Source organism: Microtus pennsylvanicus, chromosome 14 (assembly GCF_037038515.1).
Source record: "Microtus pennsylvanicus isolate mMicPen1 chromosome 14, mMicPen1.hap1, whole genome shotgun sequence".
In the NCBI taxonomy this organism is placed as follows: domain Eukaryota; kingdom Metazoa; phylum Chordata; class Mammalia; order Rodentia; family Cricetidae; genus Microtus; species Microtus pennsylvanicus.
The window spans coordinates 2,161,836-2,175,102 of record NC_134592.1 but is presented as its reverse complement, the minus strand read 5'-3'; the positions used below and the strand labels follow the sequence as shown (position 1 = coordinate 2,175,102).

General features: G+C 40.6%; 1 protein-coding gene across 2 annotated transcripts in view; it reads left to right on the top strand.

Moving 5' to 3' along the window:
- Rapgef5 (Rap guanine nucleotide exchange factor 5) overlaps positions 1-13,267 on the top strand; it is a 231,505-nt gene that overhangs the window by 68,992 nt on the left and 149,246 nt on the right. For both annotated transcript variants that reach the window (XM_075948631.1, XM_075948633.1), the window contains one exon: positions 7,712-7,760. In XM_075948631.1, coding sequence (XP_075804746.1) covers positions 7,712-7,760 — 49 coding nt within the window. The remainder of the gene's footprint in view (positions 1-7,711; positions 7,761-13,267) is intronic.

Sequence of the window (13,267 nt, the reverse complement as noted above, 5' to 3'; positions counted from 1 at the left end):
ATGTCCTTTGTTGTTCCTTTCTGAGCCTCCTCGTACTTCCTGGAGGTGGACGAGAGCTGAGGCTTGCAGAATGGGCTTAGGAAGTTCACATAGCACCTGCAGTTAGGACTGCTGAGATGCTCAGACCACATGGGAGATCTCCTCTAATATGTGTAATATGAATATAAAACCAGGCCTAAGAATATCCCCGATCTAAGTGGAAAACATGGACAGCTCAGTAGATCCTATGCCAGTCATGGAGAAATTAGAATACCATTTTAATTTGATTTAGACTAGATTTAAGGAACAAGACTGCTGTTTTAACCATTTTCTAGAGCCCTTAATTTATTCAACGAAACTGTGAGTGAAGAGTGAGCACATGGGAGGTCTGAGGCTTAGAAAAATGATCAAAAGAGGTGGCCCAGGAGCTTGAGCCTTGGGTGCTCTTTTAGAGGACCTGGGTTTGATCCCCTCTACCTATGTGACTGTAACTCTGATGCTAGGGAATCTGACAGACTCATCTGGCTTCTAAGGATACCAGGCATGTCCATGGTGCATTGCAGCAAAATACCTATATATATATAAAAAGAAGTCAATAAAAATTTGAAAATATTTTAATAATTAAAAACTATAGAGGTTAAAGTTGTAGTTCAATGGTAGAATATATAATTAGCATGACTGAGGCTTCGGGTTTGTTCTTCTCCCTGACCCCCGCCATCGCCACCCAATAAGGGGGAGGAAAAGAGAGGGAGAGAGGAGGGAAAGGTGGGAAAGTGATCATAAAACCTCCAGGAAACAATGACTAGGGTCTTCAAACGAAGCTGCTTATTCACACCAAAGACTCCCTTGGAAATTATGTTCCTAGATTGTTTTAGTTAATTATTTATAGAAGTGTCTGAGCCTGGCTGTGGTGGCACACACCTTTAAACCCAGGACTCCAGAGGCAGAGGCAGGCAGATCTCTGACTCAGATTGTTCTACAGACTGATTTCCAGGACAGCCAGGGCTGCACAGAGAAACCTGTCTCAAAAAAACAAAGCCAAAACAAACAAAAGAGATGTGTCTGCAGAGACCAGGTAGTTGGGTTCTTATTGATCTACCTGATGTCTTAAACTGGGAGAAGAGAGAGTTGAGCCTAACAGTGAGGTAGACTAAAGTCTCACGCCATAGCCCACTTTACTCAGAGCATCAGGCAGCTTGTGTCTGTAGGTATTGTGAGGGCCAAGCAAGGTCAACTGAGAAAAGTTCAGGAGAGTTTGGGCTGCGTACAGTCACGAGAACAACCATGCTTGAAAACATTTTTGGATAACAAGAGAAAACACAGTGTTTAATCTAAAGCAAACCCAGTCCTACTTACTACACCTGGGAGGGGCATGGAAGCATGTTTCCAGAGCAAATCCATGTTCTGGAGGAACAGAGGTTACAGGACTCTTGTTTACTTGGTGTTTTCTCACAAGCTCTCAGAAGTCCCATAAAACAGCTTCATTCAAGGGCTTCATTCCAACAGGTATGACAGAAACCTGTAAGAGGGTTAACACACGGTATGAATTCAGCTTGTTCCGAATCATCTTCGTATGTATTACAGAATGTTTTCAAGAGCTCACCTGAACTGTTTCCACAACTCAAGCAATATGAAAATAAATTAAGCCCATGGTTACTGGAACAGTGCCCTGGTGTGTAATAATACAACAGAAGTTTGCTATTTGTTGTTTTCTGTATCTGTGTAACAGCCCAAGCCTCTCCACATGGAACTGAACTGGTGATCATCTATTGGACAATTCTGGGATGCCAGTCCTTTCTTAAAATTCAGAAACATGTATGAACTGCCTGTTGGCAATAGACATGGCACCGGTTTTTACAACTTGTGCCTGGTGGTCAGAATCATGTCCCATTCTGTGAATGCATGTGGGATCAGCTGTTGAGACAGTGGTACTCGAGATGGTTTTCTCTCCCACTCTACAACTCACAAAATCTGGACTTAAGCATATATTGCTGTAAGTAAACATGCCAATAAAAATATGAAAGGTTATCTTTTCAAACTAATGTAAATATAAAATATAATACATCTTTGTGGCCAATCTTGGTACATGGTGAGGTCCTGTCTCAAAAGAATGATTTGATCCTTAAGGTTAATTCCTTGTATGAAGTGGAATGCCATGGTCTGTCTGGATAAAGGGAAGAAAAGAACATTTATAAGGTCAAGAGATACTTAAGTGGGTGGAAATAAAGACAAGTAAATGGATTAATTTAGCATAAGGTTGGGACTGAAGGTAGAGAGAGAGAGATGTATAAAGTGAAGGATTTGTATGTGTCCTGGTAAAGACTGTAGGGCAGGAAAGTCATATTTTAGACCCGGACTCTATGTGTAGGTTACTGGGAAGCCCAGTCATTTTAGTATATTCTAATTGGCTGGGGCTGGTCAGGGGCTGTTCACGGGCTGTTCAGGGCTACAGTTTTCCGTTTTTTGTGCAGACCTGTCCAAGTCCCAGGCCCAGTCCTTGAGTCACCAGGGAGGCTAGTTCAGGCATGGCCACTTCCTTGATCTCCTTGTTGGGGCATTGGAGATTTATTGTCTTTTATTTGTGGCTTTTCCTAAGAAACTGCTTGTTCAGTCTCAGAAAACTGACATTGAGGCTTGAAGACTGAACAGCCTGTTATGGCATCTGCTTGATCCTTTTATTACCCCCTAGAGTAGTGAGTGTATCATCTCAAATCCTTGAGATGGGTTTGGTCCAGGGGCTGATATTGGGATTTTAGCATCATCAACTAAATTTCAGACAGGAATTATCATTTAGTTAAGGCATCAATGAAACAAGAACCAACAGCAATTAGCAGAAGCAGAGGGCCAAAATTCCTATGATGGCTATCAGAGTCCTTATCTAGAAGGATCTTGGGAATGAGAATGAAGACCAGCTAGTATTTTATTTCATGTTTCTTATGACAAGAAATTCCCTTTTGATATAACATTTCAGGGAGCACAAGGATGACTTATTCACTTCTGTAATTATTTCCTTCTGATACTAGGAAGTTGTTCTCAAGGCCCTGGAAGGCTAGAATGTTAGGCAAGGGCAATGGTTCATTGACCAGCTGAAAAGACAGCATTTATATCTGTTGGCTTGGTCTGTATCAGCTTCAGCAAGGTTATGACTCATGGTCATTTGGAGCCGGTTGTTGTCATCAGTTGATGCTTGGATGTGCCTGTCAGCCAAGTTGAAACCTGTCGAGATGATCAAACTAGGAACAGAAGTTAAAATTTCTGAACTTACTTATGTCTTATATGAAAATAGCTTAATTAAAGAAGTATATATATTTTTTGCTCAAATTCTTAGTTTATACCAGCTTAATTTTTTTTATTTGTTATTTTTATATTATGTGTTTGGGTATTTTTGCCTGCATGTTTGGATAGACACTATATCTATGTATTGCCTGTTGATGCTAGAAGGAGGGTATCAGATCCCCTAGAACTTGAGTTACAGATGGTTGTGCCACCACATAGAGGATGGGAATTGAATCCTGGTCCTCTGTCACCACACTCTGAACTACTGAATCATCCCCCAGTCCTTAGCTTAAGATTTTATAGTGATTTAAAACAGCATATCAGAGAACTATTTTTTTCTTACATTTAATTTTAGAAATTGAGAAAAAAAAAGACATACATATTTAAGTGACCTGTGTCTTAAAACATTTCTACCATGATCTCAAAACTTAACTGCTTCTAGAATTCTAAGAATCTTTGCAAAATTTTTCACTGTTGGTTGTATTTAAATGAGTTCGTAAAAACAGCCCTTTAGTTAGGTAAATAAATACCTTTACCCTTACTGTTCTGCCCTAGAATGGCCCTCACTGGCCTACCTTGCTTTGTAAGAGTCACTTCTTCCAGAAAGCTGGTCCTCATTTTAGCAGTTAAGCTCTCCCAGGAGACTAGCTCTTTTGTTTGCATTTAAGGCTTCCTGTTGCTTTCTAGTCTTAGCTGTGATGCACAACTTTGAGAGTGTTTATGATTCGAGGCTGAATTACTATCCAAGTACCAGGGAGAAAACAGGCAGTGTTAGAGGTAAGACCAGCTGCGCTAGCGTGTTTGGAATTGGTCCTGCTCTTGTAGATGTTGGAAGCCAAGGCACTTCAACGTGTTTCAGACTCTAGCTTCTGATGGCTAACCAGAAGAGAAGAGAAACTGACAACTGTGTCTTCTCAGCCTCGGTCAGCTTCCATTTAGATATTCATGAGAGCAACCAACACTTCAACTGTACGTGCTTAGACTATAATAGCAGTTTTGTGTGCTGAGCAAACTGTATCTTATTTAAAGCTTTCTAAGAATCATCTGTTCAGTGTTCTGTCAGCCTGCTGATTTACCCAGTAAGTCTGATCGTTTGATTGCATGATAGCATCACTTTTTATCTGGAAGACACAACAAATTTCATGCTCCTTTACTAACGAATTAAATTGGGGTAGAGCAAAATAAAAGTAAAGATTGGTTGCCAGAAGAAATATTGGAATATGGAGTCTTAGAGAAAACCCGTGTGTTGTTGACGAGAGCAATGGTTTTCAGGCCTGGGCACAACATTGAGTCCCATGGGAGGAAACTTTAAGTCATTGACACTAAATGGAACAATCCATTGTCTTCTAAAGGGCTCTTTCAGCAGCTCACCAGGCATTTGGAAGACTCTTGCCTGGATGGTCCTTGCTGGTGTCCTTGGGAAGTTGTCTGAGCATTGGTCTCTGCAGGCCTTCCTGGTGTGGGACTGTGGCATCCCTTCTCTAATGCTTAGTCTTCGCAGTGTGCGATTGCTCACATTTCTTAAATTTGTACTTAACAATTTGCAAAGGAGATTACAATTTTTCACTATATTCTTAAAACTCCTTAGTTGAGTGCGGTGATGCAGACCTTTAATCCCAGCACTCAGGAGGCAGGGAGAGGTAGATCTCTGAGTTCAGGCCAGCCTGGTCTACAGAGATTGTTTAGGGACAGTCAGGGCTACACAGAGAAAAACAATACCACCACCAAGATTCCTGCTGGCGTAGCTTGTGGGAGGGGATGCCTTCTCTTTGAATGTTCCTTTTTCTCCCTCGGGTGTCTTTTCACTCCCTACGTCTCTCAAGAGATGCCTTTGTATGTACTAAGTCACTGTCTTTTCGTGAAGAAGCCTCCCTTACGCTGGATGATGTCAGCAAAAGAACACATAGGTCTGTGCCTCAGTGGAGCATCTAGCTCAGAAGACAAGCAGCTGCCACACAAGTTAGAATAATTAATGACACAACTGCCAGGTGTGCAGGAACAAACAAGACCTGGGAAGGTGCCAGTGGGATCAGGCCTAATTGTGTCTTGCTCGAACAGCACTTTCCCCTTTGTGTTTTGTGGAAAGAAAGGGCGTTTAGTCAAAGCTCTTTCCCTCCTGACTCAGAACTGTGCAAGTCATCCTAACCCTGCCATGTGTAGGACAATTGTCCTCTCTCTGCAGAAATTCAGAGAATGTAGCGAGTACAGTAAACTCATTTGCTTTATGTGGACAGAAGTGCTAGGCTACTCCCAAATTAATGTGCAGCTCTTTCCCACTGCTCACAACTCTCTTCTTCCTACCCTTCCTCTATGGTTTTATTGCTCAGCCCACTAATTGCTTTCCCTCCAAATCCTTGGAAACTGTATAGGATACCGAACTGTTAGAATACACTGCTTTTCTTTCCTGCGCTATTTTGTTTTGAGCCTTATTCCAAGTTAGAGAGTAAAGGCTGAAGACCCTGTGAAAGGCACTGAGGTGTAGAGAGCTAACGCTGAGGTAGGGAAGGCTGACAGTGATTCTCCAGGAGCAAGTCTGGTGATCAAATTTCTCCATCATTCACCTCTGGTGCTTTTCTGTCTCTGACTGCAGTGAGACCTTCCCTGGGAGGTCACAGATGAGGCAGCCATTGACAGGATGCCAGGGAACGTTCATAATCTACATCTTTGTTCCATTCCCACAGTTTTGTGGCATTGTGAAGGAGGAAAATCTTAAAGCAGATAACAATGCTACAGTACACAACTCAAAATATAAATGTTCAATGATTGGTATTTTATTTTGCTACTTTTTTTCTTATTTGAGCAAATACAATGTACTTCTAGATGTTTTCCTTTGGTCATTCTTCAGTTCTTACTTCCTCAGTATCCTCCCCACCTTGTTCTTTCTCCATAAACCTTCCATTCATGACCATTTTCAGACTCCAAACTCCCAAGGTTGGAGAGAAAGAGACCTCCAGCCTACTCACTATTGTGTATTGTCATGAGAGTCTCAGGCATTGAAGAATCAGCTACATCAGGAGAACGCACTTTTGAATGACATTTGTGCACGCCATAAGGAAAGTGTGTCAATGAAAACAGCCGAGCAAGCTTCTTAGGTAGCTGATGCCTGGGCCACTGGGAAATGGTTCTGCATGGAATCTCATGGTCTAACACATTAACACTCTTGCCTTACAGTAAATGAATATAAATTAAATTAATTTGAATGGCAAATCTGGAATTTGACCTTGAACTCCCATGTTTCCCCTTTTAAGTGTCATTACTGCAAAGTATTCAGGTACACACACACACACTCTTAAGAGTTTGTGCCTAGATTAGAAAAGGACTTACTCACTATGGTTTCTTTTTCATTGCTACCAAGCATGGCTCTGTTCAAGATTGTGTTTATATTATCTTGATAATAAGTATACTTATCCTTTTTGTCTTTGATGTTTCTCGTTGAGAATTTTTTAACATAAATTTTTATTGATTCTTTGGGAATTTCACATCATGCACTCCAACCCCACTCATTTCCCAGTCCCTCCATATCTGTCCTTCACCCTCGTAGCATCCCCCACCAAGAAAAATTTAAAAACAAACAATAAAAATAAAATATAAAAATACAAGTAAGAATATTGATTAAAAAACAACAAAAATCTCAAAAACAAACAAAGATAACAAAAAAAGCAAACAATCAAACCCCAAAAAGCACTTTGTCCCGCCATCTTTCCACCTCGTTCTCGGTGGCACTGGAAGCTGCTGCGTGCCATGCCGTAGACCCTCCTGTCCACACAGCTTTACCTGCACATGTTCATTGTGTGATGTTTTAAAGGGCAGATCTAATCATCCAGACTGGCAGAGCGTCAGCATTTATAAGCTAAAATTTTGGAAGATAAACATGGCGAAACACCCTTGTGATTTTAAGTGTTGTCTATTTTGCCTGCCCTACGCCAGTGCCATTTGCTTTACCTTGTATCTTATTCAAACTGGCTCCCGTCACCTGCTCAGCCTGCAGCAAACGTTCATTGTGTCAGAGCAGAGGTCTGTTAATGCAGGGCCACCCATCTGGAATTCCTAATGTAAACAAGCATCCTCAGGGATACTTAATTACCATGCTTGTCAGAGTATCATTCTAACAGTTGATATCCATACTGTTTCTGAGTGCAATGTATAGTTGTTGTCAAAGAACTCATCATGGCATATGCATGACGCAACATGCACTTTTTGGCAAATAACCTTTTTAAAATTAAATAAATTAATAAAAAATCTTTAAAAACGTACATGTGATTTCTTCCACATTTTTGTTCTGAAATGCCGCCACAGTTTTTCTCATACTGAAAAGAGGGAAGAAGGCAATGATGGTGGCAAGCTTTGGTCTCGACAGCAGCTCCTAATACGGGTTTCTTAGCTCCAAACCCAGTGCTGCCTTGGAGGCTCCATTTGCCTTATTCTAATATGATTTGTTTCCCTAATATTTTCTTAGGTGCAGAGAGAGCTAGCGGCTGTTATTGCGATGAAAGCAAGAAAGTCCGGTGAGTAATCCTTGGTGGGCTGGAGGGTGACTGTAACCCTGGGGCTAGTGTGCGCTGGGGGCACTTCAGGATGCCCGCTACAGAACGCAGAAAAACCTTATCGTGAAGATTTATATTCCAGTCTAAATAGCTAGCATAGGTAGGTGCTCTGGAAAACACTTCAAAGTAAAATTTTACTCCATTGTGAAAGCAATTAAATTACTTTACATTATGTAATATGATGGCAGGTAGCACCAAATACTATAATGCTGTAGTGCTTTGGAGACAGGGTCTGACTATATAGCCCTGAGTACCCTGGAATTCTCTCTGTAGACCAGGCTGATCTCAAACTGCCTGCTTCTTGGCGTACTTAAGACAACATTTTTTTTTTAATTTTAGAATGACTTGTCTAAAAATAATTTATTCAATGATATTTCATAGCAGACATTTTTCACAGGACTGGTTATATAGATATGTCCTCATATTTGTAAGCTGTAATCTGAAGAAATAATATGCAGAAAGCAAAAGGAGGCTTCCAAATATATTCTGGGGAACAAAGCATTTTTTGCTAAAATTCAGTATAAAATAGAGGCTTAGTGAAATGGGAAACGCTTGCTTAATGTCTTAGGGTTTCTGTTGCTATGAAGAGTCAGCCTGACCACGGCAACTCTTACAGTTTCAGAGGTTTAGTTTATTACTATCATGGTGGGGAGCATGAGAGCTGGGAGTACGGTGGCATGCAGGCAGACATGGTGCTGGAGAATTCTACATCCTGATCCAAAGGCAACAGGGACGCACTTCCTCCAACAGGGCCACTTCTGCTCCAATAGGCCACAGCTCCCTGTAGTGCCACTTCCTTTGGGGTCGTTTTCTTTCAAACCACACTTCAAGAGGGAAATGTTCAGGTGGTGGAGGAACTCAGCAAAGGCATGATCTTGTTGTGGTGACCAGAAGACGAGTTTTCATCCAGAAAGATGACAACAGGGAAAGTGTAGATAAATTTGAAGAATAACCAGAGAGAAAATGGGTTTGCATAAAATGAACATTCATGTGTTTCTTTCTATAAGGCACCCTTAAAAGTGTCTTACTTTTCAGTTACTGTTTGAATCAAATACATTTTAGTATGGGTACATTTATTATATCCATGTAGCTTTGGTGACCTTGTCGATTAAAAGAAGACACAGAGACCAGATGCTATGAAGGTGTTAGAGGCTGCAGAGAGAGTCATGAGGGGGTATGAGTAGAGCTCACTGGCAAACATCATTAGACAGTGGATATTTGCAGAGGAAGAAGCCAAGCTAGAGAGAGGACACAGCTGAATGACTTTGAGAGAGTCAGAAGTAAAGTGACTGCATTGATCTTGGTCTTGTTGGCAGTAAAGAAGCCAAACTTGAAGTCTGTGTGAGTTGTATAGCTGCTGCATCTTTGAGTGTGGAATCTGGCCTTTCAAAGTTTCAGTGTAAGTTTGAGAAGACAAGCAGAGTGACCATTGCCAGAGAAAGAGCAAAAAGGTACAGAAAAGCCTGAGCATGCGGGCTGGCATATGCCTTCTGTGTTCTAGAGATGCAAGGGGGGCTGCAGGTGCGTGAGCAAGGTAGAGGTATGGATCGTGAAGCAGAACCTGGACAGGCACTTACAGAGACTTGTGGGAAGTTAGGTTTGTTGCACCTCACCATCGTAGGAGGTTAGACTGCCTCCCTTCCTAGCTCTTTGGAGGCTGGAATCTGAACACAACTTTACAGCATTTTAGGTTCAGAAGAGATCCCTCACACACACAAGAATGGGGACATAAGTTCACAGTTTTCCAGGAAGTGTTTTTTTTGTCATTATTTGTTCGTTTGTACAGACACGATCTTACTATATAGCCTAGAATTCTCTATGTAGACCAAATGCTCTCAGACTCACAGAGATCTACTTGACTCTGCCTCCTAAATCCAGGATTAAAGCCATACCATCTGGCTAGGAGAGCATTTTCGGAGTATTCTATCATCCGCAGTTCCTTGTCCCTGTCACCTCAGGCTGGAGATTTATCCACAGGATGTCACAGGGATTAAGAGAGAAGGGTGTGCATTGATTGCTCTCTCTTTCTCCTCTTTGGAAGGAGTCCCATGTGGCCTAAGCTGGCCTTGAAATCACTATGATGACCAAGCCCAGGCTTTGTGTATGTTAGGCAAGCTCTCTACCAGTTGAACTACATCTACAGACCTTGTATTACTTTCTTTAAGGGTAAGAAAGTAGAGACTGTCTGCTGGGGAGATGGTTTAGTTGGTAAAGTGCTTACCTTGCAAACACGGAGCTGAGTTCAGATCTCCAATAACCACTTAAAAGCTGGGCTTGTTAGCTTGTGCCTATAATCTCAGCGTGGGGAGGCAGAGGTACACAGATGATTGCTCATCGGGCTGCTGTTCTGGCAGAGTCATGGAGCTCCAGATTCAGCAAGAGACTCTGTTTCAGTAAATGAGGAGGGGGACAATTGAAGAGGTCATCAGACTTTAACCTGTAGCCTATATACATGTATGTACATTCCCATATGGACATGTTCATGTCACACATATACAAACACACATACACGCACAGAAAAAGAAAAGGTAAAAGTAGTCCTTAAATTCTTATCATGGGATTATAAAGTAAAATATTCAGTGAAATATATACAATGGTATATATTACTTTTCTTTTTCATAATAAAAATAGTTTTATCTTGCTATTAGAGCATGCTCATTGAAAGAAATTTTATTATACATTCATGTTTGAAGAAGAAATTGAAAATTGTAAACCAAGCCTATGTCTTCATTTCCTGGCCACCCAGACCCAAATAATCACACAGAAACTGTATTAATTACAACACTGTTTGGCCAATGTCTCAGGCTTATTATTAAAGCTCTTACATCTTAAATTAATCCATTTCTATTAATCTGGCTTACTGGTACAGAATGTTACCCCTTCAGCAGCTACATGATATCTCTTTGATCCCACCTACTCCCTCTATCTTTCTCTGTTTGCATTTCCCTCCTGACTACTCTGCTAACCCATTGGCCGAAACAGCTTTATTCATCAGCTACTAAAAGCAACACATATACATAGGATATCCACATCAAAAAAATCTCCTCTCCTCTCACCAACATCAATATTAATCTTTTTTGTATATATTTCTAGATGTTGTTCTACTAACATGTAAATATTGCTACATATTAATAAGATGTTGAGATAATTATAGATTCATACATTTCTAATAAACTATGGGCTTATCCCAAGTACTTTTTAAAAGTATTTTTATTTATATTTGAGAATTTCTACATGTATGTGTGTGTTTTGATCAGATCCAGTCCTCACACCCAGCTCATTCCAGATCCTCCACCCCCAACCTTCTGCTCTGCTGTCTGAATTAGCAAAGTTTAGACATTTGCCAACTAAAAACTATCTCAGCTACCTTCAAGTTGAGAAGTTGTAACTGACGCTGCTGGAACATTTCTGCAGGTTTTGTGTTTAAGTTTTCACTCATTTTAATTGCACACTAAAAGGTTTGTTTGCTAGGTCTTATATCAGATCATGTTTAATGCCGCATGGCCTTCTGAAGTTCCTCATCCACAGTGAGAGTTTCCGTTGCCCCGGTCTTCAACTAGCTTGATGCTGCTTTAGATTTGGACCCTTCTAATGCAGTGCATTATCTCTGCCTTTTCTTTGCTCTTCCTCCTTTGTTGTCGTTTATAATTCTCTAATGCTTGCCAATGGCAAGCATCTTTTCCTGAGCTTGTTGCCAGGTATATAACTTCTTCATTGTGATCATCAGTCAGCTTTTGCTTGTTTTCTAATTGGCTTGTTCCTTTCCTTACTGTTGAACTTGAAGAAAGAGTCACAATCAAGTATGCCATGTGCAAATATTTTCTCCCATTCTATGGCTTGATTTTTCAATTTCTTGATGGTTCTTTGTATTTAAATACACTTTGCCAATTATTTCTCTTGTGAATCATCCATCCATGCTGTATCTAAAAATGACTGCCAAGCCAAAGCCATTTAGATTTTCTCAGGGTGCCAGCTGGCGGTTCTATAGTTTTGTGTTTTTTCTTTGGGGTTGTGGTCCATTTTGAGTTCTTTTTTGTGATGGGCATAAAATAAGGTCTAGATTTCACTTTTCAGTTGACTATCCTGTTGTCTTAGCACAGTTTGTTAAGAAAGCTTCCTGCATTAACTCTCCTTTGTCTAAGATTTTTGCCTGTATTTATGTTGGTCTGTTTTGGGTTCCGTTCTGCTCCACTGACCTGGGAGTCTGTTCTTTCATTCATTAAGTACCGCACTGTTTTGAGTATGGTAGCTCTGTAGTAAATCTTGAGATTGAAAGTATCAGTCTTCCAACTTTGTTCCTTTTCTTCAATACTGTGTTGCCTCTTCTTGGCTCACCTGTTCTCCATGCAAAATTCCACATTATCTGGTCAGCTTTCATGTTGTATATCTCTTCTGTCTGACTTTTTTTTTTATATGAGGGTTCTATGCCTCCCCCAACTGTTAACTGAAATGAATGCTCCTTGGTGACTGTTTTGTCTCTGCTGATCCTGTTGTGTCGTTCTTTATGCCATTAGTCATGGCTCAGTGATATGAAAAGAGATCAATGGCCATGAGAATTGAGCAGTACTGCTTCTGCTTTCCCCTGGCTTTATTTAAATATGCTTTCTGATTAGAAAACTAATATGAATAAAGAAGATTGTTCCAGAGTAAAAAGGAAGATAATTCAGTTATTGGCCCCAACCACCACAGATTTGGGAAGCAATCAGGGATTAAAATAAGCAGCAAGTTGTATGTTGTTATAGTCAGGAATGCTGTTGTCTGACGTGATACTGAGAGTGGAGGGAAAGCAGCGGCAGGGCAGCAGAGAGCTGCAACCTCGCTGTGTTACCACGCGTTACCGACTGCTGTATGCAGATGCTCAGTAAGGCGTGAGAGGAGTGGGAGAGCAAATCCTTGCCTGTATTTCATAAGTATAACATATTAGTGAATGCACATCTGACAAAGGCAAAGTTATTATTGTGGAGGTAAGAGTTGTTTTATAGTAATAGCTGCAGATACTTTCTCTGTGAGATTCTTGGTTTTTAGTTGTTGTTTTTAAAGTTATATTGCATTTTTATTGTTAAAGGAAATAGAGAAGAAGGTGGCATATATCTAATACAAAAACAGTATGAGAAAGGAAGTTGGCACATCTGGGGCTGGACAGCAAGAGCTGACTACCCTAGTAGTAAGACTACTAATTAGGACTTAGGTGCCATGGTAGATTTATGTCCAACCGCAAAGGATCTTTAACATGAGCATGAGTAGGAGAAAGGGCTTCAGTTGCACCTCACCATGCAAACATAAATAAAAGTAACTGCCAATCAATATAGGTTCCATAAATGATTCATGCTATAGTTAGTAAAAAAAAAACCTATTTTTTTTTGTCAGTTTTTAAGAGGCTATTTGGATCTACCTTTAAGCAGGTTTCTCCTTTAACAGCTTACTGTAGTGGGTGTTAAGATACTGTAAGCTTTGTAAGGTTTACAAAA